The sequence below is a fragment of the Hyperoodon ampullatus genome (assembly GCF_949752795.1).
Source record: "Hyperoodon ampullatus genome assembly, chromosome: 2".
Lineage (NCBI taxonomy): Eukaryota > Metazoa > Chordata > Mammalia > Artiodactyla > Ziphiidae > Hyperoodon > Hyperoodon ampullatus.
In genome coordinates, this window is record NC_136915.1 from 1,325,727 (window position 1) to 1,353,365 (window position 27,639).

The 27,639-nt window shown below is 64.9% G+C and overlaps 2 protein-coding genes across 3 annotated transcripts; both read right to left on the bottom strand.

Annotated features, from left to right (window-relative positions):
• Positions 1–2,412: 2,412 nt before the first annotated feature.
• On the bottom strand, positions 2,413–18,732 carry PANK4 (pantothenate kinase 4 (inactive); the record flags this gene model as incomplete). Of its 2 annotated transcripts, XM_079724904.1 has the most annotated exons (19): positions 2,413–2,956; positions 3,644–3,712; positions 3,821–3,921; positions 4,274–4,378; positions 4,830–4,879; positions 5,034–5,089; positions 5,899–6,050; positions 6,969–7,056; positions 7,337–7,449; positions 8,401–8,556; positions 10,923–11,023; positions 11,708–11,789; positions 12,483–12,664; positions 12,748–12,901; positions 13,272–13,364; positions 13,720–13,903; positions 14,365–14,582; positions 14,873–14,955; positions 18,609–18,732. In XM_079724904.1, 19 exons carry the CDS (start codon positions 18,730–18,732, stop codon positions 2,743–2,745), a joined length of 2,325 nt encoding a protein of 774 aa, XP_079581030.1. In that variant the 3' UTR covers positions 2,413–2,742. The 2 variants fall into 2 exon arrangements, with proteins under 2 accessions (XP_079581030.1, XP_079581031.1); XM_079724905.1 differs by lacking the exons at positions 11,708–11,789; positions 12,748–12,901; positions 13,272–13,364; ... (2 more) ...; positions 14,873–14,955; positions 18,609–18,732 and having other exon boundaries at positions 12,483–12,524.
• A 2,641-nt stretch (positions 18,733–21,373) lies between these two features.
• On the bottom strand, positions 21,374–22,060 carry HES5 (hes family bHLH transcription factor 5; the record flags this gene model as incomplete). The annotated part of the gene is made up of 3 exons (XM_079697378.1): positions 21,374–21,648; positions 21,766–21,931; positions 22,007–22,060. 3 exons carry the CDS (start codon positions 22,058–22,060, stop codon positions 21,374–21,376), a joined length of 495 nt encoding a protein of 164 aa, XP_079553504.1.
• Between the last annotated feature and the right edge of the window lie 5,579 nt (positions 22,061–27,639).

A 27,639-nucleotide genomic window follows, 5' to 3' on the forward strand; every position in this document is an offset into this window, starting at 1 on the left:
ACACCCCTGTTCTTTCCCTCCCTCTCTCCCAGCCCCACTTATCGGGGGCAGACATTGGCCCTGGCAGGGACCCCAGGCCAGAGGGTCCCCAGCTGTGGGGCTGCTGCTCCCGAAGTCTCTGTGCCCACGGTTTCAGGACCGCTCCCTCCCTCGAGAAGCCGGGGGGCTGACTGCTCTCCCCACCCGGGCACCTGGCCTGCACAGAAGCCAGCTGAGGTGTCAGAGGCCACCCCAAGGGTGGACTCTCTTGGTACAACAGGCAGGGGCTGGGAGCAGCCCACCCACGGCTCAGTTCGGGGAGGCCTCGGGCCCCGCACCAGGATCAGCCCTATGGTCCGGGGTCGGAGGCCCTGGGGACGGTGGGCGCCGGGCAAGGCATCTGAAAGGCCGGGTGTTGGTGGGCGCCAGGCGCTCTGTGGGGGGCTGTCTCTTGCTGTGTCCCTCGTAGGCCCCAGGGACCCACGCTGGCCGCTTGCCCAAACTCAGCAAAGGCCTGGGGGATGGGCAGTTGTGCCGGTGCCACTTTCCTCCCAGGACCCGTCAGGCCCCTCGGAACCGGGAAGGCCCTCCTCCTTCCTCTGGTTGGGGGAGCTCAGCCTGGGGGAGCTGTGGCCCAACCCCGGAAGGGAGGGGTCCCCAAGGCAGGGCGTCTGGGCTCCTAGAATCTTGGGGGCAGTGAAGGGGAGATGGGGGCAGGGAGGGACACAGCCTGGGGCAGTCTGCCAGGGCTCACAAGATATGGGGGGGCGGTCAGCCCTTCTCCAGCCCCATGTGGGCACTGCCTCTTGTTCCGTTACCTCCCAGGGGCTGCCCTCAGCTGCTGGGAGGCCCAGAGCCTTTCTGTCCCAGCTGAGAAAGGGACAGGGCATCGCAAGAGGGGTACCTGAGGGCAGGGCAGGTGCTCAGAGCCCTGGTGCCCTACTCACTGCGGGGCCACCGCAGGCTCCCCCCGCCTGTCCAGCGGCACTCAGGGGAGGGCCAGGGCCTGACAGGAGGGAGGCCCAGCGACGCATCATGACACAGGCCGAGCTGGGCACTGATTGGACCTCTGGAGTCCCCCTGGGTGTCTGTGCAGGGCATGCCCTGCACAGGGAGCCCCAGACCAGCTAGGATGATGCTGCTCCACCACCAGGGACGGGAGGACAGAGGGCGGCCTGGGCAGAAGAGGGGCCAGGCCAGGCCTCAGAGGCGAGACCACAGGACCTGAGCCGTGCCTGGGTGCAGGCCGGGGGGTAGTGAGGGGCTGTGCTGGGGTCAAGGCGGGTGAGCCTTCCCGGAAAGGGGATCACAGGGACCACCCACTGGACAGGCCTGGCCTGTGCCCTCTAGACGGCCGTGCCCCCTGCTCCCCCTGGTGGCTGCTCACAGGACGGCCAGGGCCCTCTCTGCCGACAGAGCAAGTGCTTTGAGTTCCGTCCATCCAGGAGTGGGGGGCAGCACGTGGGTCACCCAGGGGGGCTGCTGTGGTGCAGGACGGGCTGAGCACCCTCTGAGGTTCAGTGCAGGTCCCAGACCGCTGAGCTCAGTCTCCCGAAAGGGGGGTGCAGGGCCCCGGTTTCCCTGGCCCAGCAGGGCAAGTGCAAGGGGGTCTTGGGCAAAGAGGGCGGGGCTCAGGTCCCTGCAGGGGCAGCCCCGCCGGCCTTCCTCATCCCGCCCGTCCTCACGTTGCTGGGTGCTCCAGCAGTGAGGGACCTGGGTGCTGGGCAGTGGGGCTTCCTCAGTGCACAGGGCCCGGGGCCACGGCAGCAGGGCCCCCGCACAACTCTTGGTTCCTGAGACCCACGGCACACACAGGTGGCCTCGCAGCTCTGTGGCCAGTTCCCCTGCCGCGATGTGGCATCTGAGGCTCAGGTCTGCACCCCGAGGGACGGGTCCAGCGGGGGAGGAGCCCCCGCCATCTCGCAGCACCTCCAGCGCCGGGCCCAGTGAGCCCCCCACCCGCCTGCCGTTAGGCAGGGCTCTGGGCATGGGCTCAAGGCCGTGGCGACAGAACCCGTGTGGTCTGAGGTGCTCCGAGCAGGAGAGTGGACCAGCCACCAAGTCCCTGAAAGTCTTCGAGGGCCCTCGAAGCCCGTGGCCTCCTCTCAGCAGCTCTTGAGTCAGGAGTGCTGCTCAAAGCCTGTCTGTCCTTCCCGTGTGCAGCGGGCCCAGGCAGGGCAGGGGCGCAGGGGGAGGCCTTCTCCAGACAGACACGCTGGGGAGTGATGCTGGAGGCCACGTGACAGGGCAGGGGCCATGGCCCACGGGCCAAGGTGGGCCTAAGAGCTCTAGAGATCACCTAGGGAGAGACCCCACTGCTGGGCTCCCTGGGGGAGGGGTGGGCAGGGCCCCCCAGGGTTCTGCCCACCCTCACACCGAACAGCAAAGGCAGAGACGCTCTGTTCTCACTCTGGAAACTATTTGCTGTGCCCTGACCTCAGCGTCCTGTCAGAAGCGTATACGTATATATTTATATTTATATATATATATATATATATGTATATATATATAAAAGATTATTTAACAGTTAAATATATTCCAATAAGAACGTCTCACGGGACAGAAGTCGTGTCTCCCCACCACGAACACGTCAGCACTGAAGAAACACCGAGCTCGAGGCCGCGGGCGCCGAGCCCACACCCGGGTGCAGCCGGCTCACTCACAGAAGCACAATATAAATATTCGGATTTGAACGCGGGTCCCTGTTGCAGTCGAGACACGTTCCTGACGCGGCGGGCAGAGCAGCCCGGCGGCGGGGGCGCCTCACTCGGCCGGGACCTCGTACTTGAAGATGACGCTGAAGAGCCGGCCCCCCAGCCGCTCGGCCAGCCACGCGTTCTTGATGACGGCCAGCTTGAGGCTCTCGCAGCGCAGGGCCGCGTGGTAGTTGGTGTGCACGGCGCGGCCCATGCCCTCGATGACCACCAGGTCGGCGCCGCGCTCCCGCACCAGCACGGCCAGCCCCTTGTCCAGGCGGCTTCGGGGAGGAAGGGGGCAGTGAGGAGGGTGCAGGCAGGGGGCCCGGCACCCTGCACTGAGCTGCACCCGGGGCAGACGCCGCACCCTGCCTCCCGCCAAAGGTGGCGACTGGCAGGAACGCCGGAGACCCCTGACCCTCGGCCCCCCCAACTACGTGGGCCCTGGGTCCAGCCTGCTCCCCGGACAGCCAGCCCGGCAGCTGCCCTCCCGTGGCCCGGGGCCTAGGGTCTCGGGGACCCCTGGCAGCTGCGCTCCCGTTACTACAAGGAAGCCGGTTCTGAAAACTGGGCCTTGATGATACTTCTGTATTTTGAACTTTAAAGAACCTGAGTCCTTCCTACAGCTTTTTATTGTCCCTCCTTGTTGGTTAATAGCGGACCTGGAAGGGGATTAAGTCAACACTGGAGAATCGGCACCGGAACAGACTGAGAGCCTAATGGTCCCAGAGCCCCGATGTGCCCTCCTTTACACGGGCCGCTCCAGGTTCTAGAAGCCCCAGGGTGGAAAGCACTACGGTGATGAACTGATTATCCAGGGATAATCATCCAAGGTGGGGACACGGCCCCCCTGCTTCTTCCTCCCAGGGTCCCGAGCCCAGAGTGCCTGGACCCCACCCGGGGCTGCGGCTGGCAGAGCTGACTTCTGCAGGGGACCAGGGGGACCCGGGGGCAGAGGGGCCACATACCTGAGGTCGAGACACGGGGAGCTGGAGCCAGTCTGCATGAGCAGCAGCCTCCCTTCTCTGAGCGCCGAGCTGCCGAGCACAGGGGTCGTCACCCGTGAGGCGGCGCCCTGGGAAGCTGCCCCGCCACGCCCCCGCCGCGCCGCGCCGCGCCGGACCCCAGCCTCCCGCCCAGCTTACCGGACGACGGGGTCCATGGCCGCGATGCGCTCAGCCACGATGAGGGACTCGCTGTAGGTCACGTCGTTCAAGGCGGGGCCCGAGTTGCACGCCAGGATGACCTGCGACAGGACGCCGGGCTCTTTAGGGGCCTCGGCCGCCGGCAGTGCCTGGGCTCGCCCGCCCGCCCGCCCGCCCCCCACCCACCCACCTGGGGCTGCTGGCGGAGGAGCACGGCCTCCGGCCACCTCTCACGGCTGGGCCGGCTCTCGGGGAAGGACGGGAGACGGCCCCAGGGCCCCGCGGTCAGGCCGACCTAAGCCCCAGGACGCGACCGGCTGGGTCTCCTCCTCCGCTCCTGCCGTGCCCCCGCCCACTCGGCACCTACCTGCACACGGAGGGGCCCGGGGCGACGCCAACCCCACCGAGCACAGGAGCTGGGCAAGGGACCCGCCACGCGGCCTCCACACTCACCTCCGTCCCTCTAGAGAGAAGCTCCCTGACAAAGGGGAAGACTCCCAAAATGACGTCTACTCCACTGTTATCTGCGAAAATTAAGGCACATTTGTGAGGGGGCCCCTGTAAGACAAAACCAGGACGTTCAGTTGGGAACAGGCGCGTCCAAGCGATCCAGACACCTCCACGCTCCGCGCCCCGCGGCCGGGCGATCCAGACACCTCCACGCTCCGCGCCCCGCGGCCGGGCGAGGGCTGCTGGGCCCTCTGGGCACTGGGGGCACAGGGGCAGCCCCGGCCTCTTCCAGAACTGCTAGCCCGAAGGACCTCTGACCTGAGGCCAGTGACCTCATCACTGTCCCGCCGAAGTCAGGCTTGGAGCGGGGAAGCCAGCTCGTACTTGTAGCTCGGGGCGGGGGGCTGAGGGGGACACTCCTGGGGGGCCCTCGGTGCACTGCGCGGGCCTGCTCCCCACCCCAGGCAGCTCTGTGCCTGTCGCCCGCGCCATCTCCCCGCCCGTGAACCCCGCCCGGGCCCCTAGGGCACAGGACAGAGGCGGGGACAGCTCCATGTACCTTCAGTCTCTGAAGCCACTTGCTGTAGGAGTCCACGAGCCACGGCCGCTCTGTGGGACACAGGGACGCGGTCACCCGCCCGCCGGCCTCTCCCGGGAGCCGGTCCTCACCTCCCCCCAGCTCAGCGGGGACGCGCGGCCGCCTCGCTCCGTCCCCCCACCGGCCCGAGTCCTGGCACTGGAGGAGAGCCCGGGGCGCCCCTACCTTGCAGCTTCCTCTTCGCCTCCTCAAACCCAAACTGGGGGTCAGATTCAAGGACGCTGCACAGGGGACGAGAAAACAGAGTCACCCAAGCCCCGGACCTCGGCCTCCGTCGCTCCTGTGGGCCACGAAGCCCCTCCCGAGCTGGACGAGTGCACTGTCACCCGTCACTGCTGCCGCGTCAGCTCGAGGACGGGGGAGGTGGCACGGGGAAGCCTCCGTGCCTACAGCCACAGGCCAGGCCCCCGGGGAGCACCAGCCACCAGCCTCGCCCCAACGTGCCGCCCAAGGGGCAGCCAGTGCCGAGGGCAGGGAGGGGGCGGCGGCTGTCCCGGGTGCCCGGGTCCGAAAGCGCACGTTGGGTGATCCAGCAAGGCCCCTGCACGGGAGCCCCAGGGAAGGCACCAGACGGCGGGTCCCGGGACGGGACCCTTGGGGGGCCGGGGAGATGCGTGCCCACCAGTGAACTTCACGAGGCACCTGTGCACTCCAACACCCAGCACCGTCTAAGCCCACCCACACAGTCACTGTGACGCGGAGTTTCACACTGACGACACCCACACCTGCAGCCCTCCATGCGCCTGCTCTTGCGTGCGGGCAGGGAGGCTGGGTCCCAGCACCTGTCCCGTCCGTTCCCGAGGCCACACGTGCCCAGCAAGCCCCGAGCAGCACCCCATCTCCCGAGAACCCCCGGTGCCCCCACTGCCACCTCCTCGAGGGCCAAGCTGGGCCGGCTGAGGCTGGGACTGCCGGAGCCACGAGTGGCCCAGGCGTCAGTTTGGGCCCAGGGGCTGTGGCTCTAAGGCCGAGCTGGAAGGAGGAGGGGAGGGGACGGGCCTGTGGGGCTGTGGGGACAGCGGGCACCTACTCAGAGACGGCTTTCGCTCCCCAGTCGAAGACGTTGCCGGCCAGGAGCCCTCGCACCAGGGCCAGCTGCCTCTCCTCCCAGCCCAGGGCGTCCAGAGAGTGGATCACCCTCTGGAAACACTTTAATGCCACGCCGTTGTCTTTCTGCTTCACCTGCGGGGAGACGCGCATGAAGACGTGGTCTGGCCTCCCCCAGGCCCCTGGGAGAGCAGGGAGAGGAGGGCGCCGTGCCGGCACGCTGCGGAGAACGTCACCGACAGTGCGCCTGCTCTAGGGGACAGAAGACTCCCACGTGACGTCACTGCAGGAGGCTAAACGAACCCAGATGGCGTCAGGTTAAACGCAGCGCTGACTCGGAACGGCGCGGGCTGAGAGCAAGTGCGGGGAGCACGCTTATGTCGGAGCAGGTTTGAGGTGTGCACTGAGGGTGGAGGCTCAGGTGTGACTGCGCCGTGGCCGAGCGCGGAGGACCCACACCCCCACGGGTGCCCACTGCCCTGACCGTGAGATCCTCAGCACCCAGACCCACCGTCCCCAGACACTCCTGTGCGAGGGCAGGGAGGAGGTGGCAGGGAGCTGAGGTCGGCTGGCTCTGGACCCCGCCCACGGCTCCAGGGCACGCGGCTTCCTGGTCAAAGAGCCCAGGGAGGCACCTCCAGGCCACCAGCCAGGCCCTGGATGGCTCGTGGCCAGGACGGACACCCTCAGGCACCAACTCTTGAGTTTCCAGGCTGAGCTCAGGAGGCCAGGAAGAGGCGAGGAGGCCTCAGTGCCACATGCCCGCCGCCCTCACCGACGGCTGGTTAGAGCCCCCAGGACACGCTGCTGACGAGGTCACAGGGGCGCCGGCATCGGTCCACAGCTGTTCAGCCGGTGCTGCCGACCGAGGGGCCGCGGCCCAGCGCTCCTGGGAGATGGACCCTCACCAGGGCGGCTCCAGGATGCAGCCTGTGGCCAGCGCCGGGGGTCAGGGCTGCCAGCACACCCGCTCGCTGGACAGGACGGGACTGACGCCCCGTCCCCCACGGCCCCCTACAAGCATGTGCCCACCCACCAGAAGGGGGTGCTCACCTTGGAGTAGGGGTCCGGGAAGTTGAACTCATTCAAACAGTGCTCCCTCGTGTCCAGGAGGCTGCGCACGGTCAGGGTCCCGTAAGCGCTGAAGACAGAGCCGGACGGAGGGCGGCTGAGGGGGTGGATGGCTGGCTGCGCCGCCCATCGCACCCTCCACCCCCAGGGGCGTCCTCGCGGCATCCAGGTGCCAATAGGAGAAGCCCAGGAGGCCAGCAGGGTGCTGAGCGTCCCCGAGTGTGTGCCAGGGGAGGGGCGCAGAGCTTCCTGGGAAACTTCGAGGGACTCGGCCCTCGGGGGTGAGTGCATGTCCCCATAGAGGCCGCCTCTCGGGGCTCTGGCCCAGGGCAAGCAGGTGGGCCACTCACAAGGGCTGGTGCCGCAGCGTCTGCAGCTTGTTCCAGTACTTCTGGCGGAACTTCTCGGCCCTCTCGGCTGCATCCACGGAGCCTGGCTGGCTCGCCACGGCGCGTTTCACGACCTATCAAGAACGGGGCAGCCAGCAGTGCTCAGGGCAGCCCCCAGCCCGTGAATGGCAGGCATTGGTGGCAGCCACTGGGGGCTTCCCTTGCCAGGTGGGAACGGGGTTGCCGCCAGCCCTGACCCAAAGCTCATATCCGTGTCCTCTGATACCAGCCCCAGGGCCCCACTGCACACCAGCTCCTGCTCTGCTGAGGGGACTGGTGGTTATGGACCATCCTCCAAGTCTGTGCAGAGTCCAGAGCAGGGTGGGACCCCTCGCTCTGAAGACAGACCCCATGGGCCTCTCTGAGGGGTGTTGTGGAGGAATGGGTGTTCCCAAGAGGCTCCCGTGGCCTTGACCCTCCTGAGCCCGGAGCCGGAGGCCAGCCACTGCTGCCCCTGAGCCCTGTGCAAACTGCTTGCTTTTTTTTTTTTTTTCTTTTTTTTGCGGTACTTGGGCCCCTCACCGCTGTGGCCTCTCCCGCCGCGGAGCACAGGCTCCGGACGCGCAGGCCCAGCGGCCATGGCTCACGGGCTCAGCCACTCCGCGGCACGTGGGATCCTCCCAGACCGGGGTACGAACCCGTGTCCCCTGCATCGACAGGCAGACTCCCAACCACTGTGCCACCAGGGAAGCCCGAACTGCTTGCTTTTTAAAGAAACAAGGTAGCCGGGAAAGCCACTTGCGAGCTGGTGAGGACGCACCTCGCTGACACCACGTCCCAACAAACTACTCGGTCAGGTTCCCACCTGGGAACTATGAATCACACCCCAAATAAAAAGCTCCTGGAAACCCCCGCTCTCCTCGTTCCCGCCTCTCACTGCCCTTGGGAACCTGAGACAGTCAGAGACGGCCAGGACCCCCAAGGCCCACAGCCAAATCCCTGGACGGATGGGTGTCTTCTTCCTGGGGGTGTCCAGCCCCGCCCCCAGCCCTCATCCCAACCTCACCCCCGCCCCAGGCCCTCACCCCGTCCAGGGCCTCCTCAAAGCAGGTGAGCCAGTACTTTCGGGCCAGCGCGTCGTCCGTGAGGTCGACCGTGTCAGGCACGTAGGAGGACGGGTCCAGAAGGAGAGGCAGGTTGACGAGTGGCCTCTCCAGACGGTCCATTTCCAGCAAGTCGAACTGGGAGGACGAGAAGCAGGCGGGCACGTCAGCCGTGTCCTTCCTGAAAGACCAAAACCCCCTCCTACAGGTCTCGGAACCGGCTTCTCCTCACGAAGGGAAGCTGCCGTGCGCGGCTCGTGGAGAGCCCGGCTCCTCCCCGGCCCTGGGCCCTGCCCGCCGCTCACGGCCTCTCTCAGCCCGGATGAGCCCTCCACTTGTCCGGGGGCCCGAGCCCGACGCCCCGACCCTGGGTCCGCTCATGCCCCCCGCCTTCCTGCCGCGCCCCGTGCTCTGAACCATGCACACCGACCGCCTTTCTGGTCCTCCCGCCCTGCCCGCCGGGCTCTGTCCTGCGGCTCCTGCCCAGGGTCGGTTCCCAGGCGGGGACACACTGCCCCTTCCCCCACACCCCGCATCCAGACCCACTGCCCCTGCCACGCTCAGCAAGGCCGGAATGCTCGATGCCCACGCCAGGGTCTTTCAAACGAAGGGTCCTGTGTGCCTGGCCCCGTCCTCGGATGAGAACTGAGTCAGGCAGCTGCTCCAGGGACGTGACAAGCGAGTGAGCTCAGGGCTAGTCCTCCAGGCACCCCTCCTGTCCCCCACCCTCCAGGGAGCTGCCCACCTGGGACTTGGCCCTGTGTTGCTGACTTGCCCACTAGCAGGGTGAGGCGGCAGGTGTGCTCGGACCAGGGATGGTCTGGATGACAAGATCCACCCCACGAGGGAGAGATGGGCTTTGGGGGCGCGCCATGTGACCGCACGTTTAGCAGGGAAGGAGCTGGTGTGTTTCCACGGGGGTCAAAGGCGGCAATGGCTGCCTCCTGCCCGGCCGGCCTGCAGGGGCTGCCCTGCCCTCCGATGAGTGGGAGCTCAGACCTGAGCTCGGCCTGGCCTTGGCCGTGGACACCCAGAGAAACGGCCTGGTCCCCTGCCCCTGGGGATCCCCACGCCCACTCGCAAGGCCACCCCAGCACGACAGGCGCGTGGGGTGCCCAAACTGTCATGGAGAGGGGCCGTGTTGCACGTCAGCACTGGCTGAAAGGCTTCTGGCCTGCCCACCCATTTCATTTTGCCATCTGTGTGGCTGGCATCCACGTCGCCCTCGACAAGTCAGAGACGTTAAGGCCTTTCTCTGCACACCCGTCACGGTGGGCCTGGGCCTTGCCAACCCTGCCCCTGGCACCTGCCTTTGGGAAGGGCCCAGCTACCCCCGCACAGCTGGCTGCAAAGGATGCGGTGCGGAGCTGTGGGAACTAGGGGTGCCACATGCGGGGGACTCTGCCCAGGAAGTGAAAGGCGGATGAGGCACATTCTTGCCATGTTTACACCGATTTACAAGAGAATCTCCATCTACGACTGAAAAGCAACTTTCCCTCCAAACGGCCAGCAACCTGCCCTGAAGGTGGCGTCCCGACCTGTGTGCCCAGGACAGGCCAGGCCAGGCCAGGCCAGGCCAGGCAGCTGCAGGCCTCGGCCTGTCCTCCAGCCCCGCGTGCGATTCTGATAAACCACTCCCTGGGTTATCAGGGACGTGATGTCAATAAGACGGCAATGGGCTTCCCTGGTGGCGCAGTGGTTGAGAGGCTGCCTGCCGATGCAGGGGACATGGGTTCGTCCGGGAAGATCCCACATGCCATGGAGCGGCCGGGCCCATGAGCCATGGCCGCTGAGCCTGTGCGTCCGGAGCCTGTGCTCCGCAACGGGAGAGGCCACAACAGTGAGAGGCCCGCGAACCGCAAAAAAAATAAAAAAGTAAAAATAAGACGGCAACAGCTCGTCCAACGATGATCTGGGCCAGGACGGGGCCATGGCAGTACCATCCCGTCCCAGCTGGGAGACCCTCTCCATACCGGCTCGGCTGGCTGGGGGAGCCCCCATCCAGACATGGTGGGCCTCACCCCAAGGGGCGACTGAGGAAAGGGTGGAATCGCCTGAGGAAATTCGCAGACTCTGCAGGCTCGGTACTGACTTGAAACCATCATGCAAAAACGTGGTCTAAGAGAAGGGGCCCAGGCTGGTGCCCGCGACCCACGGTTTTAACCCGATCCTGCTGTGAACGGTCCCAGAGCCCTAGGAGAGACCCCCTGTGCTCCCGGAACTTTATATCCTCCCTGCAAACACGGCGGGGACCGCGTGGCCCCGGGCGCTCTGGCTGAACACCCGAAGAACGTGAGACACTACGGGAGGAACGAGAACAGCCAGCTGCAGGCTGCAAACGTCTCTCTTCGGCCCCGGAGTCTGCGGTTCATGACCGGCCTGCACCAGGAGGAGGCGCCTTCGAGCCCGGCCACGGCAGCACGGGGGCTCTCCTCGGGGACCACCAGGAGGCCCTAGCTGAGGCAGTGCACGTGGGACCCAGCACCACCCGAGCCCGTACTCACGGTGCCACTCCTCGCCCGCTGCGTCGGGCAGAGCTCGGGCGATGAGCTCATGAGCCCGGAGCTGCCGGCGTAGTTCTCTTCCCAGCTGTACTGGTTCGGGTCTGCGGGACAAGAGACCCGGCGTCAACCGAGGGGCGAGCGGCTCGGCAAACCTTGGGCGGCCGGACTGCCTCTGGGAGGACCAGCTGCCGAAGGCCTCCCTGGCGCCGGGCGAGCCGGGGGCGTCGTTCTGTTGTGTTATTTCTTACTGGCACGGAGACCTCTCAAGCTGAGCAGTAGCTTCCGAAAGGTACCGTGGTTTATCTCAAGTAAGAAGCTGGACTTAGGGACGCGGTGAAGGTCTGCCTGGGCTGCTCTGATTGGCGCTGACCCCCAAGCAGTCTGCCCTGTGCTTCCTCGGGCAGAATCACGCCTGCGATTCCCTCACGTGTCCTTCAAAGAGGACAGACAGGATGCGCACCTGAAGCGACAGCGGGGCAGACGGCCGGGCGGCGCCGGAGGGCCGAGGCTTTCAGAGGGGAGGCCATGTGCGCGGCCCCTGCACGGAGCCCTGTCGCTCACAAGGACCCAGGGGTTGATTACGTGGCACCCACGCGAGTCGGTGTCCACTGGCCCCTCAGGAGAACCACAGCCAAGGCTCCTGCCACTGCCGGGGAGGCCCACGAAGACACCATGTCCACCCACAGCCCTCGACCGTCGCTTAGCACGAGCAGCCCCTCCAGTCACTCCCCAAGGCCCCCCCCGCCTCCGAGGCCGCAGCCCAACACAGGCCGCGCTGTACTCACTGTCTTGCTCGGCTCCTTTAAGAAACGCTCCTATGGCGCCCAGGTAGCCTTCGTGCCTCAAGAACAGCGCCTGGACCTCCCCCTGCCACGGAGACGCCCCTGAAGCGCCACTCAGCCCAAGGCTGCAAGTCCACCTGACACAGGTGGCCTCCCTCCCAACTCGGCACTTGTCCATGGGGCTGTACGCACACGCGGAATTCAAGAGCCCATCGTTTAGAGCAGCGGTCACCAGCCTTTCTGGCACCAGGGACCGGTTTCACGGAAGACAACTTTTCCATGGATGGGGGTGGCGTGGGGGTGGGGGTGGGGGGGCGTGATGGTTCGGGCGGTAATGCGGGCGATGGGGAGCGGCCTACTTCCTAACAGGCTGCAGACCGGTGCCGGTCCGCAGCCCGGGGCATGGGGAACTCCAGGTCAGAGGGTGAGTAACTTCTTCCACAAAATGGACACCCACCCAGTTCCCCACGCTTGCTGGGGGCCACAGCCCCCCCCCCCACGCCATGACTGACACCTACAAGCTCACCTGGAGTTCGCGGACAGTGGGAGGTGGTCCCTAGACCCCACCCCCAGCAACGCGCCAAACTCAGGGATGGCCACGGCGCCCCAAGCGCAGGATGCCCGGAGCCAGTGGGTGGGAAGGGGCTGGGGGCAGGGGCTTGGGGGTGCTCAGCGGGGTCCCGCCTTGCTCCCGTCCCCTCTCAAGCCTGCGAGTCTGGAGACACGGGGGCCCGGGCCAGGGGCGGGCAGAGCAGAGGAAGGACGCGGCGGCCGTTACCTTGGAGAAGAAGTTGATGCTGTAGGTGATGGTGCGCATGGTGACGGGGTGGCCGCGGATGAAGAAGCCGCCGAAGTACACCCGGTCCAAGCAGTGGAGCTTGGCGTACAGGCAGGCGAGCTGCCCGATGTCGTTGCTGATCATGTGCAGCAGGCTCTTGGCCATGTCCTCCCTGGAGAACTCTGGGGGCGGAAGCAGCAGCTGGGCAAGCGGCCGGGTGGGCGCCTCGCGCCTCCGGGGGTGAGAGCGGTTGCGAGGCTGGTACCTGTGTCCGCAGTGGCCGACTTCCCGAAGCTGCTTGCGATGAGGTTGCCGCTCAGCCCCAGGGTCTGGTGGGCCCCTCCGTAGATGTCCTGCACCAGCATGTCCACGTTCGTGTGCTGGCCTCGGGAAGCCAGATGCAGCAGCTCGTCAAACTTCTGTGGGGGCAGAGCAGACGGGAGCACCTGAGGAGCTGCAAGCTGGCAGAAGCCCACGGCCCTGGACGAGCCCACGGAAGGGGGCCAGCCACCGCGCTGGGTAGGGAAGGCCCTCTCCTGTCACGGCCCAGAGATGGGGGGGAGACGGGCAGCCTCTGTGGGCCACCTAGCTGGGTGACACTCTGGCCACTCGGACGCCCATCCTTCAGAAATGCGGGAAGCAGGACGAGGTACACGGAAGAGCCACCTTCGCAACAACCCCAGCCAAGCACGAGCCTCCGAGCCCACAGCCGCCAACCCTCTCCCGAGGGGACCAGGAAACAGGCTGTCCCGTCGACCCAGGAGCATCCTCCTAGAGCCGCCCGAATACCTTAGTTTTGGTGAGCAGAGCCCCGAGCCCCCAGAAGGTGCCGCCCCCGATGGAGCTGCCGCCGACCCACTCGAACCTGTCCTCTGTCTCCACCTGCAGCGAGATGAGGGCAGGCGCGTTAGCAAGGGGGCCCCCAGCCACTGCCCAGCAGGTCCCGGGGACGCGGTGGCTCAGGGCTATCCCCCGCCCTGGGTGGCGGCGCTCTTGAAGGCCGAGTCTGGGTGGGCTCGGCAGGTGCTCGTGCTGGAAGCAGGGGGCCCACCTCCCCGCGGACCGCCCGTGCCAGGCACTCTGCGTGCGGCCTCGTGCCCGTGAGCACCAGAGGCAGGCCTGGGTCTGTGCCCGCCTCCCCGTGCCCGCGTGCCTGTGCCTGGCATGGCTCCGACACGCAGCCAGTGCTCAACAAAGCGCTGCGGAGGCCCGTCCTCTCCCACGAGCCAGGCCCCACCTTCACGATAGAGACCCCAGAGCCGATGCTGACGAGGAGGTACGGGAAAACGCTGGGGTGGCTGGTCTGAAACCGGAACTCGGGGTTGGAGCCCTTCTGGTACACGAAGGCCTCTTGCGGGATGTTCTTCAGCACGAAGTTGCAGCCCTTGATCAGGCAGGTCATCACGTCCTCCTTGTCAACCCTGCCAGGGAGCAGCCCAGCCACTGGCACCGGCACGGGCCACAGCACGAATGGCCCCTGCCTCCCCGCCCCCGCGGCAGGGCCGTAGCCCCGGGACCCTCCGTCCGGCAGGACGGCGAGCATCGCGGCACCGCGGGAGCGGGGCCGACTCGGTCTTGGGGCTCCGTTCCTTGCCTTTCAGCCCTCGTCTCTCCCCACCCACCATCTTCAGTCCCCTGAGCCTTCCTGAGTTTCGGCCACCTGAATCCTACTGCAGCCAGCCCAGAGCGTGGCCTCAGGCCCGCGGCCACCCACCAGCCACCGGGAGCCTCACTGGGTCCTGAGGTCTTAGGAACCCCCAGAGCCGGGCGAACGGGCTGGTGCAGGAGGGGCCACTGCGGCCGCCACGTCAGGGCCCGGCCCCGTGAGCGGAGGCCAACCGGCCCCCACGCTCCCCCTCCCCACCCCGAGGTCCCCACTCACTTCAGCTGCAGCTTCTCTTCGATGAGGTCTTTGAACTTGTATGCCCCGCCCCCGGTCGCCTGGATGACTTTGGTCTCGGTGTTGACCAGGTGGTCTTTGATGAAGTCCAGGCAGGCTTCAATGTAGGTGTTCTCGAACTTGACAAAGTGCAGCCTGGCGGTAACCTCCTCCTGGACGGAGATCTCATAGGGCGGCTCGTGGTCCTCCTGCTCTGTGTCCTGGGGGTGAGGTTGGGGAACCCGCGTGTGTGCACTGCCTCGGGGAGGGGACGACGCTGACACACAGCCCCTGAGCACCCTCAGCAGCGCCGACGATTTCTGCCTACCCTGAAGTCCGTGGGAGTCTTGATGGCGACGCAGGTGGGAGATTCGGGGCGGGGAGGCACGAGCAGGCGGGGGTGCCCTTGCCAGGGCTGGGATGGAAGGGGAACTAAGCTGGGAGCATGGAGGGAGGGGCATCGGCACTAGAAGCTTCCGGGGCCTGCCCGGGGTCCTCCCAGGAGGCTCACCTTGTCTGAGTGGTCGAAGGACCGCACTCTGGCAACTTTGTGCTGCACGGTGGAATAGTAGGCCAGCTTGGTCAGCGACCCGCCTACGGGGGAGACACAGATGCAGCAGATTCAGAAGTGGCTGGACGGGACCCGAGGCTGCCCGTGCACAGGCCCTCATCTGCCAGACCTGGGTCCTGCCCACAAGGAGTTTGGTGCTACTTGAACTTGAAAACCCTGCAGGGCACCAAAGAGAGGAAGGGAATGAACTGTGAGACCTAAACACACTCTGCCTTCCTTGAAAAGCTCTGTTCCTCCTCGGGGCCCAGACTGAAACGGAGATTGTCCGTTTCTCCACCAGCACTGAGTCCTTGACGAGCAAGGAACCTGCTGTTTCTGGGTGACTCGGCGATCCTCAGTGGTTTAGGAAAATTCTGTTTCAAACTCTGATCTTGAGGATGAACCAAAGGAAAATGCTGACAAATCCACTGTTTTCACTGAAAAGCACACAACTGACGGTCCGTGGAAAGAGGTGGAGAAGGCAGTGCAAGGAGCCCTTCCCAGAGCGGACGGGCGGGGGAGGGGCTGTTTTCACCAGGAGTGTGCAAGGAAGGGGCCGCAGAGCGGCAGCTGAGGCCCGGACTCACCAGGGAGGCCCTGCAGAGGGCGGTGGGGACTTGTTAATGCCCCTGGGAAGCCTGGATGCCCCTGGCGTGTGACCAGGGACAGAATATCAGGAAGCAGATGAGGCCTTTGGGCAAGTTAAAAAGATCCCCAGAGCAGTCCTTCTGGAGGAGGAGTTCTGGCGAGCCCCGCTCCTGAGTCAGAGAGGCGGCGTCGGAGGCTACAGGTGATTCACGGCTGTGAAAGCCACGAACGGCAGAGCAGAGAGAGGCAGGAGGCTCAGCTCTGCAAAGTGACCTTGGAACAAACTGTGTTTCCTAGGAGGCCCGACAAAAATCAGGGGGAAACCCCTTGTCTTGAGAAGGCGGCGAAAATTATTAACAACTGTTGTTTTGTGACAAAACACTAAGGGAATATACCACAAATGCTCAAGTCAGAAACACAGATTTGGAAACACAGTATCCGAAGGCCAAAGCTCTTCCAGGTAAGAAAAATCAAACCCCAGCTTCCGAGACCAATCACACCTGTCCCATCGGAGCCGCCTGCCTGGCAGTGTGGACAGGGCCTCCCGGGACGTCCTGCGACCTGGCCTCGTTGGGCCATGTTTGGTCACTGATCACCGTCGTCCTGGGCTTGCTCTCATCCCCAGACCGTGAGCTTAAGACACTGAACTTGGCCTTAAGCCTCCTTATCCCTCCTCCCTGCCCCCAATCCCGGCCTAGCCCGGAGCATCTTTCACTGAAATGCCTGTTGCCCGATTCACCTCTGTGAATAAATCGTTTCCTAAAAAGACAGGCAACGCAAAGGGATGAAGACATCTTTTGAGAAGCTCATCAAAAGTTACCCAGGTCACAGAAATCCAATTCCAGACAGTGTGCTCTTCAAGTCAGCTATAAATCACAACCAAAACACACAGTGCTGGGGTTTGTGGGGGGCCGTGGGGGGTGAGCTGGGTTCTGTGCACCGCACACCATGCACCCCGAGTGGGGCAAAGCCCGGCACTGCCCAGACTTGTCTCCCACCCCAGCCAGGAGACAGCGGATGGGGCACGGGGCTGCGAGCAGAGCAGTGAGGTCCGTCTGAGCCAGGGTGAGTTCACAGAGCAGCACAGGGGGCGCCTGCGGGAGCCCACCTGCTCTCAGGGTCCCTTGCGATTAGAGTGAACGCCAACTTGGCCCGGGGCCGCACACGTCACACCTGACGAGGGCAGTGACCAGGCGGCCAGCAGAGTCCCGTGCTCTCTGGTGGACGCCATGGGCTCTCCAGGCCACCCCACCCCATGCTCCACCCTGGGGCCCACAGCATCCTCGACTGATGGGAGGAACATGAGCCAAGACCCGCCAGTTTATCCAGAACCCCGGGGCCTGGTGCGGGGCTGTCCTTCCACTCCAGGCACCTCTGTGCACATCCCTGCCCTGTGGCCCCTGCTGCTTCACCCAAGGGACCCTCCCTCCGCCCAGCAGAAACCTGGAGTCAAGTCAGCTTCAAGTATGTGTTGACCCAAAGCGTCCCCGAGGCTTTTGAAGCAGGGACTCCACCAGCGGAGAGGGCTGCCCCATCAGAGCTGGACTGAGAGGCTTGGGGAGGGGAGAGGAAACCGGCAACCTGCTTGTGAACCACACCGCTGAGGAGCACTCTGGCTTTGCGGACTCCTGGCTGGAGGGCCCCTGCCCTGAGCCCTGACCTCCCCTCAGCTACACTAACAAGAGTCTGTCCTTGTGAATTCCCTGGCGGTCCAGTGGTTAGGACTCTGCGCTCTCACTGCTGGGGGCCCAGGTTCAATCCCTGGTCGGAGAACGAAGACCCCACAAACCTCGCAGGGTGGCCAAACCCCGCCCGCCCCCCCAAAAACACAAATGTCTGTCCTTAGTAGCAATACACGTGTCTTTTAAAGAACCAGACAGAGGACCCAGAGCCAGAGGGAAATTTCAGAGAGGAAATAAACACGGACACTGAAAATATGCCTTTGAGTGTCCTTCTGCTAAGTAACCCTGACAGGGCTTGCCCCTGGAGGACAGGCAGGCACTCCTTCCGCGCCGCAAGCTAGGGCCACGCAGAACGACCCAAGTAAGCCCTGTGGCCAGCCAACTGTCAGGGGCGCTTCAGAAACGTTAGGTGCCGACCCGTAGGAGCAGAGCCCCCAGGGTTAGGGCAGCAGCATCACGTGCGGAAGCTCCGAGCACACGGCCACTGGACTGCCATCACATCAGGAGTGCACAGGGCTCCGAGGACAGCGGCAGGGCCCCGAGGGGCTGACTTGAGCCCCCAGGCGGCTCCTCCGCGCTCACCGTCTCTGGCCCAACGTCCAGCCGGGCACCGTTCAGGCGGGTCCCCTTCGGGGGGACGACCCCAGGCTCACAGCTGCCCTCGCCCGCCCTCTGCCTGGCTCCGCCCGGCCTCCGGCTTTGCAGGTGGGGGCTCAGGACGCTCCCCACTTTCCTGGACACCGCCCCTCCCCCAAGCCCGTGACTCCAGGGACCGCCCCCCCCCCCCCAAGGACAGGGGAGCGGGGCGGCCCAACCCCTCCGGGGAGAAGCGCAAGGTCCGTCCCTGCATTCACTGAGCGGCCACGGCGGGCCAGCCGCGCGGGGGTCCCGGGCCGGAGGTCATGGACCGGCCGCGGACCGCCCGGGTATCCGCGCCTCGGCGTCCACATCCGAGAAAGCGGTCAGCGGGAGGCGTCAAGGCATCGGAGAGGGAAGGAGGGACCCGCGGGGGGCGGGGCTCGGGGGTGCTTCCGACCTAAGGTCTGCGCCCAGGTCCTCCAAAGCCCCGGCCCCAGACATCCGGTCCCCGATCGCCGGCAGGCGGGGAGCTGCGCCGCCCGGCGGCCGACCCCCACCCCGGCTCCCGAGGCGGGATGCCAGAGGGGCAGCCAGGCCGCCTCTCCCGCGGGACTACGAGCCCCTGCATGCCCCGCTCCGGCCGCGCGGCGCCTACCGGGAGCTGTAGTCCGGCTGCCGCGGCGAGCGGGCGCCGCCGGCTGCCCGCGGACTACAAGGCCCGATAGGCCGTGCGAGCCGACGGCCCGCGCCCCGCCCTTCGTCCTTGCCACCGCCCCGGCCCGCCGGCCTCGCTGCCCGCGCCCGCGCCCGCCCCCGCCGCCCCGCTCCCCGCGCCCGCCCGCGGCGACCTATGTCTATGGCGAAGCGCTTGGCGTTCTCCAGGTTGCGGAAGATCTCGTCGGGGGGCAGTGTGATGCTCTTGTCCAGGCTGTCCCCGCTGCTCCCGCTGCCGCTCGCTCCACACTCCGCCATTTTGAATGTGCTCGGCCAGCCTAATCAGCCATGGAGATATATGCGCATATATTTGACTGCTAAACGCCTCCCGCGCATAGATTATGCTAATGAGCGTTCGGGCCGGCCCTCGCCCCTCCCGCCGCGGCGGCGGTGGCGGCTGGAGGGCCGACTCACGCAGGCGGGCTCGGGTGCCCCAGACCGGACCGCGAGGCCGCTCAACACAAAACCTCTGGGCTGTCGTCGTCTTTGTTGTTCCTTCACTGAGTTGGCCGGATGCTGACCTCAAATGATATGAGCTAGTGCAGAGGGGGCACCTGGGGTTTGGAGGCCACCAGGGTAATCGGTTTCTTTAGTGACTGCGGTTGTGAGTCTGGCACCTGCACGTGAAGACGCTTGGGACCCACCAGCTTGGTTCCCTAGGAGTGCAGGACCGTGGGTGTTAAAAACCCTATGCAAACAGGGGGAGTTGGGGACCCTGCCCTCTAGAAGCCTTTCTCACCCCGCCTGGAGTAGGAGCTACCCTTGCAGTGAATGATGGTGAGATCCTCAGAAAGTGCAGGGGAAAGCTGGGCAGCCTTCCTGGAGGAGGCCATTTTCTGGCAAAAGAGGGAGTCTGTGGGAGTTTGCAGGGAACAAGCTGAGAAAGCTTCCATATGGTGTTGGGGACAGGCTTCCAGGGCTAGTCTCTGGGAAGGCGTGGAGGCTCTTCTTAAGGGGCGCGTACCCCTCAAAAGCAGTGGGCACTTTGCAAAAGAGCCCAGTGTTGGAAGCATGCCGAGGGCCTGCTGTGGCTTTGGCACCTGCCTCCTAGGTGACCCTGGGCCAGTTACTTTGAGTCTCTGGACCTCAGCCTCGGTCTGAGCATGCCACCAGCTGCCTGACCAGGAGGTACACCCACGAGGACAGCGATTGCCTCCGCTAAGCTCAATGATGTGCCTGCCGCACAAGCAATAAACGTGAGGGCTGTGAGAGGGGCTTCCCATCCCTTGCTCACCACTCCCAGGGCTCAGCAGGGACCCCAGAGGCCACTAGCACTACTGGCCTGGAAGGGGTGCTATGGACCTCCGCTGCAGAGTGGACAGAAAGGGATGGAAGGCAGAGCAAAGAGAGGTGCCAAGCAGGAACGAGGGAGGGCCAGTCTGGGTACCTCTGGGTCCCTGCAGACTCAACCAACACCCTGGGCCTGCCTAAAAATAGGTGCCCTTTCTGAGACCAGGGCCTGCCCTTGGCAGGTTCATTGCCAGCACTGCCTGTTTCAGCCTTGGTGAGCGGTCCACCTGCAGGAAGGCAGGGCAGCTGGCCACCTGTGGGCCAGCCGAGAAAGTTACCCCAGGAGCTTGTCCCAGGACAGGGCCGCCGGGCAGGGAGGACCGTGGAGGGGCAGACCCCTTCTGTGTGTTTGGCCCGGCTACACCCTTTTTGCTGCAGCAAGAGGTCTGCCGCAGGCTGTGGCTTTTGGGTTGCTCTCAGCTGGACAGAGCTGGACATTCCTGTCACTTCGCCACCACCCCCACCTGCAGGGAGCTATAGTGAGAGGTCTAGGGCGGGAACCCAGGTCCCCCGCCATGTCCCCTCCTACTACACACGGGGGACCTGATATGAGGCCCTCTCCCTTCCAGCCTGCCTCTCACTCACTTTCTCCCCCCAACCCCGTTTCTCCCCGGCCTCCTGACCTGACCCCTCACCCCTCATTTCCAGCTTCTGCTCCCCCCCGCGCCCCGCCTGTCACCTCCGCTTCCTCCCTTCCGGCTTCTCCTCTGCCTGCCCTCCTCCCTCCCTTCTCCCTTCAGCAGGAGCCCAGCCCTTCTTCCTGTGTCCAGGGGGTCGCTGGCGAGGACACTGCCCACCCGTGGCTGCATACCACGATAGTGCCCACTCCCCGTCATCCCTGCAGACCCGCCTGCCCGGTGGCCACCAAGGACACGTGTAAGGCACAAGAGACAGACAGCGGAGGGGGCTGAACTAGTCGGATTTTATTAGAAGTCTTTAGAGCAGTCCCGTGGCTCCCACGTGACTGAGAGTTCAAATTCTGAGTACAAAGTTGTGCCCACGCGCACCCACCCACACGGGAATCCTTTAAGGATCGTGGTGGAGACCCCCAGCCGCCCCACACAGCCCCGGTGTGAGCCCGGACCAGACAGCAAAGCATCCCCAGGGGCCTTGCGCCCACGGCTCTGCCCTGTCCTTCCACGCCCATCCAGGCTGACACTCTCGTTCCTACGAGGATACACCTTGAGTTCCGCCTTCACAAAAGGCAAATGTGCCCACGGCACGGCCTGCGCCAGGCCCACTGGCCTGGCAGCACCGGATCTGAAGAAAGCCCTCTACGCATGGGGCGCCGGCTGGCCGAGCCCCGCCGCCTACAAATATCATAGAACCCCGGCAGTGGGGACTTCCCAGAAGTCACTTGCTGAAATGCAAACACAGAGCAACCCCATGGGGTCAGACATTTGGCAGAAGATGGGCCCTAAATGACAAGGACACTGCACGCACATTCTCTGAGAATGACCCTCCTGCTGGCCCGCCAGCCTGGAGAGAGAGCCTTCCGGAGAAGGGGCCAGTCCAAGCCAGGGGCGGCACGGACGATGGGGAGGCCCTTCCCTCTGCCAGAGGAACGCGCTGGCCCTCTGGTCCTCCGGGCAGGGCGGCCGCCCGCGGGTCACCACGGCCGCCAGAGGCCGCAGGCGGGCTGGCGCGCAGAGGCGGCGGCGGCCTTGGCCGGGGCGGGCGCGGGCGCGGAGCCAGGCGCCTTGGGCTCCTTGGCGGGCGCGGCCGGCGCGGCCGGCGGGCGCTGGAAGTGGTAGAGCAGCTTCATCTGCGTGTCGCTGGCCGCGTGCAGCGTCAGGAACTGCACGGCCTCCTGCAGGCACCACGAGTAGCCCTCGCTGTAGTCCTGGTGCAGGCTCTTGGGGCCGGCGGCGGCGGCGGCGAAGGCTGCGGGGAGTCGGGGCGGCGGTGAGCGGGGCCGGGGAGCCCGGGGCGCGGGGCGGCGGGGAGCGGGGCGGGGCGGGGGTCGCGCGGGCCGGGGCTCCAGGGCGCCGGGCGGCTCACCTTTGCTGTGTTTCAGGTAGCTGACGGCCATCTCCAGGATGTCGGCCTTCTCCAGCTTGGAGTTGGGCTGGTGGCGCGCGAACTCCTGCTCCAGCAGCAGCTTCAGCTGCTCGATGCTGCTGTTGATGCGGTCGCGGCGCATCTTCTCCACCACCGGCTTCCGCAGCTGCGGGCGGGAGGAGGGGGCGTCAGCGGGGCCGCGCCAGCGCGGGGGCCGCAGGGGCCGCGGCCGCGCACTTACTCGGTTTTTCTCTTTGGGGCTGAGCAGCTCCACGGCCACGGTGCTGGGGGCCATGCCTGGCGCGGGGAGAGGCGAGGAGGCGAGGAAGCAGGGAGCGGAGCGGGCGCGTCCCGTGCTGGCGCGGGCCCCGGCCCCTATATAGGCGCGGGCGGCGGGCTGGCGCCTGGGGCCCGGGCGCCGCGGCCGTTCCCACACTCCGCGGCCAATGGCGGCGCGGGCCGCACAAAGGCGCCGGCCCATTAGCGCACGCTAAATTGCCTGTGAATTGGCGCGGGCACAATGGGCGCTCCCCGAGGAGCAGGTGGGCCGCGCGGCACAATGTCGGGGCTGTGGGAACGCGCTCGCCCTCATTAGCATCCCGGGGCCTGATGCTGGGAGCCCCGCGCCTCAATATGCTGCCTTTTCCCAGGCCGCGGGGACAAGGGTGGGGGCAGGAAGGAGCTGCGCCCCTCCCCTCCCCTTCCCTCCCTCCCCCTCTTCTCTCCCTTCTCCCCCGCTCCCCAGCGACTCCTCGATGCTGGCTGGCAGAGGCCAGGAGCCCAGATAAGGGGAAGCTTTAGAATGCACAAGTGCGGGCAGCTTCCAGGAGGGTGGGCACCGTCCCTGACAGGCTAGGGGGACGGAGGAAGCCGCACTTTTCCTGAACAGACACAGTCACCTCCCTCTGCACAGGTGGAAGAGGGGCCCAGGCTCTCAGGATCAGTCCTACTGGCACATGTAGCAAGTCCCCAGGCTGTCACCTGGGACACGTGACTTCAGAGCTAGAAAATGGGCCGCCACGCCTCCCTGGCTGGGCTCTGGGTAGCTTCAGGGAGCCAGAGTACCCGAAACGCCCAGCATGGAGCCTGGCACCTAGGCGGTCCCCCCAGGAGCTGCATTCCCTCCTCCCTGGAGCAGTTCAGCAGACTGTGGCATCTGGGGTGCTCTGAATCAGCAGGTGGCCTCCAGGGTCCCACCCCACCCCCATCTGGATGGGAGTCTGACCGTGGCTGTCCATGGAGCACGGGAGGGCGCGTGGCTCCAGGCGTGCTCCGTACAGGTGTGTGGTCACTGCTCCTGCGTGACTCGGGGGAAGCCTCGGCTGCATGCTACCCTCTGCACTGCCTTAGGAGCACTTGTAGGGCTTGCTGTCCCTAGGCATTTTGCCAGTGGTGAGGAAGGGGATGCCAGGTGGCAGACATGAGGCTCCTGCCTGGAGCCCACACGAACGCTGTACCTGCTCAGACCCACTGGAGGAACCGCTGATCCCGGTACTTGGTCAGCCCAGCTGAGGGCCCGCCGCTGCTTGGGGGGCCACCGGCCCCACCCTGGGTCCCTAGGGGAGGGCTTGTTGGGAGCCCCCCTCCACCCAAAACAATCACTTTACTTTGATTCTCTGCAGCCAGGAATCCAGTTCTGCAGGGACTGCGGGAGGGGGTGGGGCTGGGACTACCTTCTAGGGGCAAGGCGGGCCCCAGCAAAGTCCAAAGAGGAGGCAGGGCTTCAGCCCGGGGAGCCAGCGGCTGGCATCAGGGTGCGTTAGCCAGAATCTAAATCCAAGAGCACAGTTCCCTGGACGGCAGCCATGTCCGAGTGCAGCTGGGAATTGCAGGGCCTTAACAAGGGTCTTGGCAGTGACTCACAGCTACGAGTGGCCTGCTTGGTGGACCTGCTCAAGAAGCCTGCAGCACGAGGAGCCTTTGGGGACCTGGGGACGGGCCCATCTGGGAAGCAGGAGGGTGGTGTCAGGACGGCCAGGGCGGGCTTGGCTTGGAGCCAGCACAGGGCAGCCCCAAGAGCCTGCTGGTCACCCACGGCGTGCGTTAGGCTGGGGGGCTCCCGGTGGGGAGCCTTCAGGTGACTTTGGAAGGGAGTGGAGGGCAGCCCCATTCCCCCTTTGGCACCTGCTCTTCCCCCAGAGCCCCCCTCTTGAAGGGGAAACAGGCCCCAGGCTGGCTTTGGGAGGTGGGTGACCCTGAGCCTGGGCTCCTCTCGAGCAGGTGGACCCCCTACCACAGATATCCGGCCCGATCAGGTTTGATGCAAAAAGGCAGAGGGCACCCAGGCAAACTGGGATGGGCATGCTGGAGACATGTGCTCTCTGCCCTCTGCTCCACAGCCCTGGCTGGCACTGTCAGCGTGGGCTGGCAGATCCCATAGGCTGCAAGGGGCACCCGGTGATGCTCAGTGTCAGTGGAGCCATTTTTGCACCAAAAGTGGGGCTTGTGCTGGGCGACCGGCACGTTTTGGTGGGTCCCTTGCCTGCCTATGGACTCCCTGGAGGTGGACTGTCGGGGGGAGGGCAGGATGGCTTAGTTCCCTGTGTCCCATCGCCCACACCCTGCCAGCCCGGCACCTGGCGCCAAGGAGGAGCTTGGCCAAGGAAGAGGGAATGCAGGGACAAGGGGCGTGTGCTTGACTGCCTGGCTGCTGGCAGCGGGGGCCCCAGGGCTCTGCCCGGAACTGAGGGCAGCACCCAGGCCGGCCCCGTCCCCCAGTCCCCCACCCCCACAGCTTCAGAGGGGCAGTTGGCCACCTCCCCCAAGCCAGCTCTCGGCCCAAAGGAGACACGTGCCAGAGACGTGGTCCACCCCCTACCCCACCCCACCGCAGCTGCACGCCCACCCGCAGTGGGCCAGGGTGGAGGTGAGGGTGGCGGGTGGGCTGTGGGGGACTGACTGCTCCCGCCTTCCTCCCCTCCCCCCTCCCCCTGGACAGTAGCAGCTTTGATCCAATTTTGAGTTGTGGGAAATATGAAATGAATGGTGTTAAATCTCAGCCCGGCCGGATGAAAGGCTTGATCCCTCCCCGAGTGCGGGCCAGATGGCAGCGCGGCCTCCGAGGCACACGCCTGGCCTTTGTGGGCCGTTTAACACTGTGAATGGGGCCAAAGTGTGGGAAAGTCGCTGGGCTCCCGGCTCACACGTCCGTCCGAGGTGAGTGGCCCAGCAGCCTGGGGGGGCTGCGGAGGAGGGAGGAAGGGGAGAGCCCAGGGCCTCTCCTGGCTGGCAGGCTTAGCGCAGAAGCATCCCGGAACGTGGAGGGGGCTCGGATCCTCCGCTTTGGCTGCCCCCAGCAGCTGGAGGGGCGGGGAGAGTTCGTCCTGCCCCCACCCTGGAGAGCTCGGTAAGTCTAGGGTGGGGTGAGGTGTCTAGAAACAGCCACTGAGGCAAGGTGCCTGCTGTGGATGTGGGGCTCCAGGCCAAACCCACGAGCTGGGTATGATTATGCTAGAATTCAGGGATCTAGGCCACAACCCGTTTCTTTTTTTCTTTTTTTAAAAAAATTTAATTATTTATTTATCTTTGGCTGTGTTGGGTCTTCGTTGCTGCGCGCAGGCTTTCTCTAGTTGTGGTGAGTGGGGGCTACTCTTTGTTGCGGTGCGTGGGCTTCTCATTGCGGTGGCTTCTCTTGTTGCAGAGCACGGGCTCTAGGCACACGGGCTTCAGTAGTTGTGGCGCGTGGGCTCAGTAGTTGTGGCGCACGGGCTTCGTTGCTCCGCGGCATGTGGGATCTTCCTGGACCAGGGCTCGAACCCATGTCCCCTGCATTGGCAGGCGGATTCCTAACCCCTGCGCCACCAGGGAAGCCCCATAACCCATTTCTAAATAACCCACACCCCAACTCCACTCCTCCCAGGCTGACTGCAAAGCAAAGGGCACCGTGATGGGGGCGGTGCTCCAGGGGCATTTGCTCCCCATGACAAGGGAGGTCTTCTCATACGGATGGTGCAGCTGCTGTGGTAAACAGTGTGGTGGTTCCTCCAAAATTAAACGTAGAATTACCACGTGACGTGGCAATTCCACTTGTGCTCTGTACCCAAAAGAATTGAAAGCGGGGTCTCAAAGAGACCCTCGTATACCCATGTTCACAGAAGCATTATTCACAATCACCAAGAGGTAAAAACAACGTGTGTCCATCAACAGATGAATGGATAAGTGAAATGTGGTCCATCCATACGACAGAATGTTATTCAGCGTTAAAAAGAAAGGCGATTCTGATACCTGCTCCAACGTGGATGGACCTTGAGGACACTGTGCTGAGCGAAATGAGCCAGCCACGAAAGGACACATCGTACATGATCCCGCTTCTGTGACAGACGGCCCTGGAGGAGTCACGCTCACAGAGACAGAAAGTAGGAGGGTGGGGCCGGGGCTGGGGGAGGGGGTGGGCAGTGAGTGTCTCATGGGGGCAGAGCGTCAGTTTGGGAAGATGAGGAGGTTCTGGAGATGACGGTGGTGATGGTTGTACAACAGTGCGCATGTGCTTAATGCCACTGAGCTGTGCACTTATAAATAATTAAGGTTATTTTATGTTATGTGTGTTCTACCACAATTTAAAAAAAATAAAAAAGGAGGACTCCTTGGAGAAGAGCCACACACTCCCTCCCACCCCCCACCCCCATCCAGGCCCAAGTGACCCTGCCCTGGACCTCCCAGTGCCCTGCAGACTGGGCCGGTGTGGAAGGGACACTGCTGTACCCACTGGCCTCTGCCCAGATCCGCACTGCCACCTCCGCCTCAGCCCGGGGCCAGATTCCCTGGAGCAGGTTGTGCCATCCACAGGGTTCTGTGAAGTCCCAGGCTGTCCACAACCTGGGTGTTTCTGGTCCCAGGAGGGTTTCCTTCTTGGGGTGTGGGGAGTGGGCAGGCTGGCCTTCTGGGAGAGGAGGGACAGTGACAACCCACTGTGACACCCCCATGTGCCACCACAAGGACCCCAGGCTGTGCACAGCCCAGAGACTGGTGCCCCCTGGGGTGGTTCTGTGCCATGGCTCTCACCCTGGGCCCATCCAAACTCAGTGCTGTGCCCCTCTCCTGCCCTCCAGTGGCTCCCAGTGGGGCCCCCGGCCAGCCCTCCATCATCAGCCGGTCCACCTGTGGTGGCCACTGAAAGAGCACCCAGGACAGCAGGGAGGCGCCCGGCTCGGGTCCCCAGGTGTGAAGGGGCAAGGCTGGACTGGGTGCCTCTCACAGTTGCCCCCAGCCAGGCAGGCCCCTGGGAGCACTGGAGAGGCGGTGGCTATAGGTTGCTGAGTCTGTCTGGGGCGGGGAGGGGGTTTGGGGTCTCTCCTTGGGGATCCAGGCGGGAGCTGGATGGGGTTAAGAGTCCCAGTTTCTGAGCATCTACTAAGCACCAGGCAGGGAACAGGAATCTGCCTTCTTAGAACTGCCCTGTGAGGGGAGTGTCCCTGCCCCATTTCACAGATAGGAACCAGAGGGTTTTTGAACATTTATTATTATTATTCCGTACTAGACAGGGATAAGAGCTCTGGTGTATTTCCCAGGCTAGACCTGCCTGGGGACCAGGCAGTATTATTACTTCCTTTTTCCGAGAGCCCCCAGGCACCGAGAGGTCGCTGAGGCCACTTGGGAGGGTGAGGGTGGGAGCTGGGACTTGGACCCGTGGAGATGGAATGGGGGAGGGGAAGGGGCGCAGAGCCCCGGCCGTGGGCCTGGGGCGCTGACGTGAGTGGAGCCTGCCGTGGAGAGGGAACCGGGGAGGGGTGACATGCGTCTCCCCCGTGGCACACAGGAGCAGCCGCATCGATCCCTCGATCCCCTGGTCGGAGTCTTGTTCCAGATGGCGGGTGGCCAGGACCGTGGACAAAGGGCGGCCGCAGCTCCCAGGCGGCCTGCGAGGCACGCAGTCTG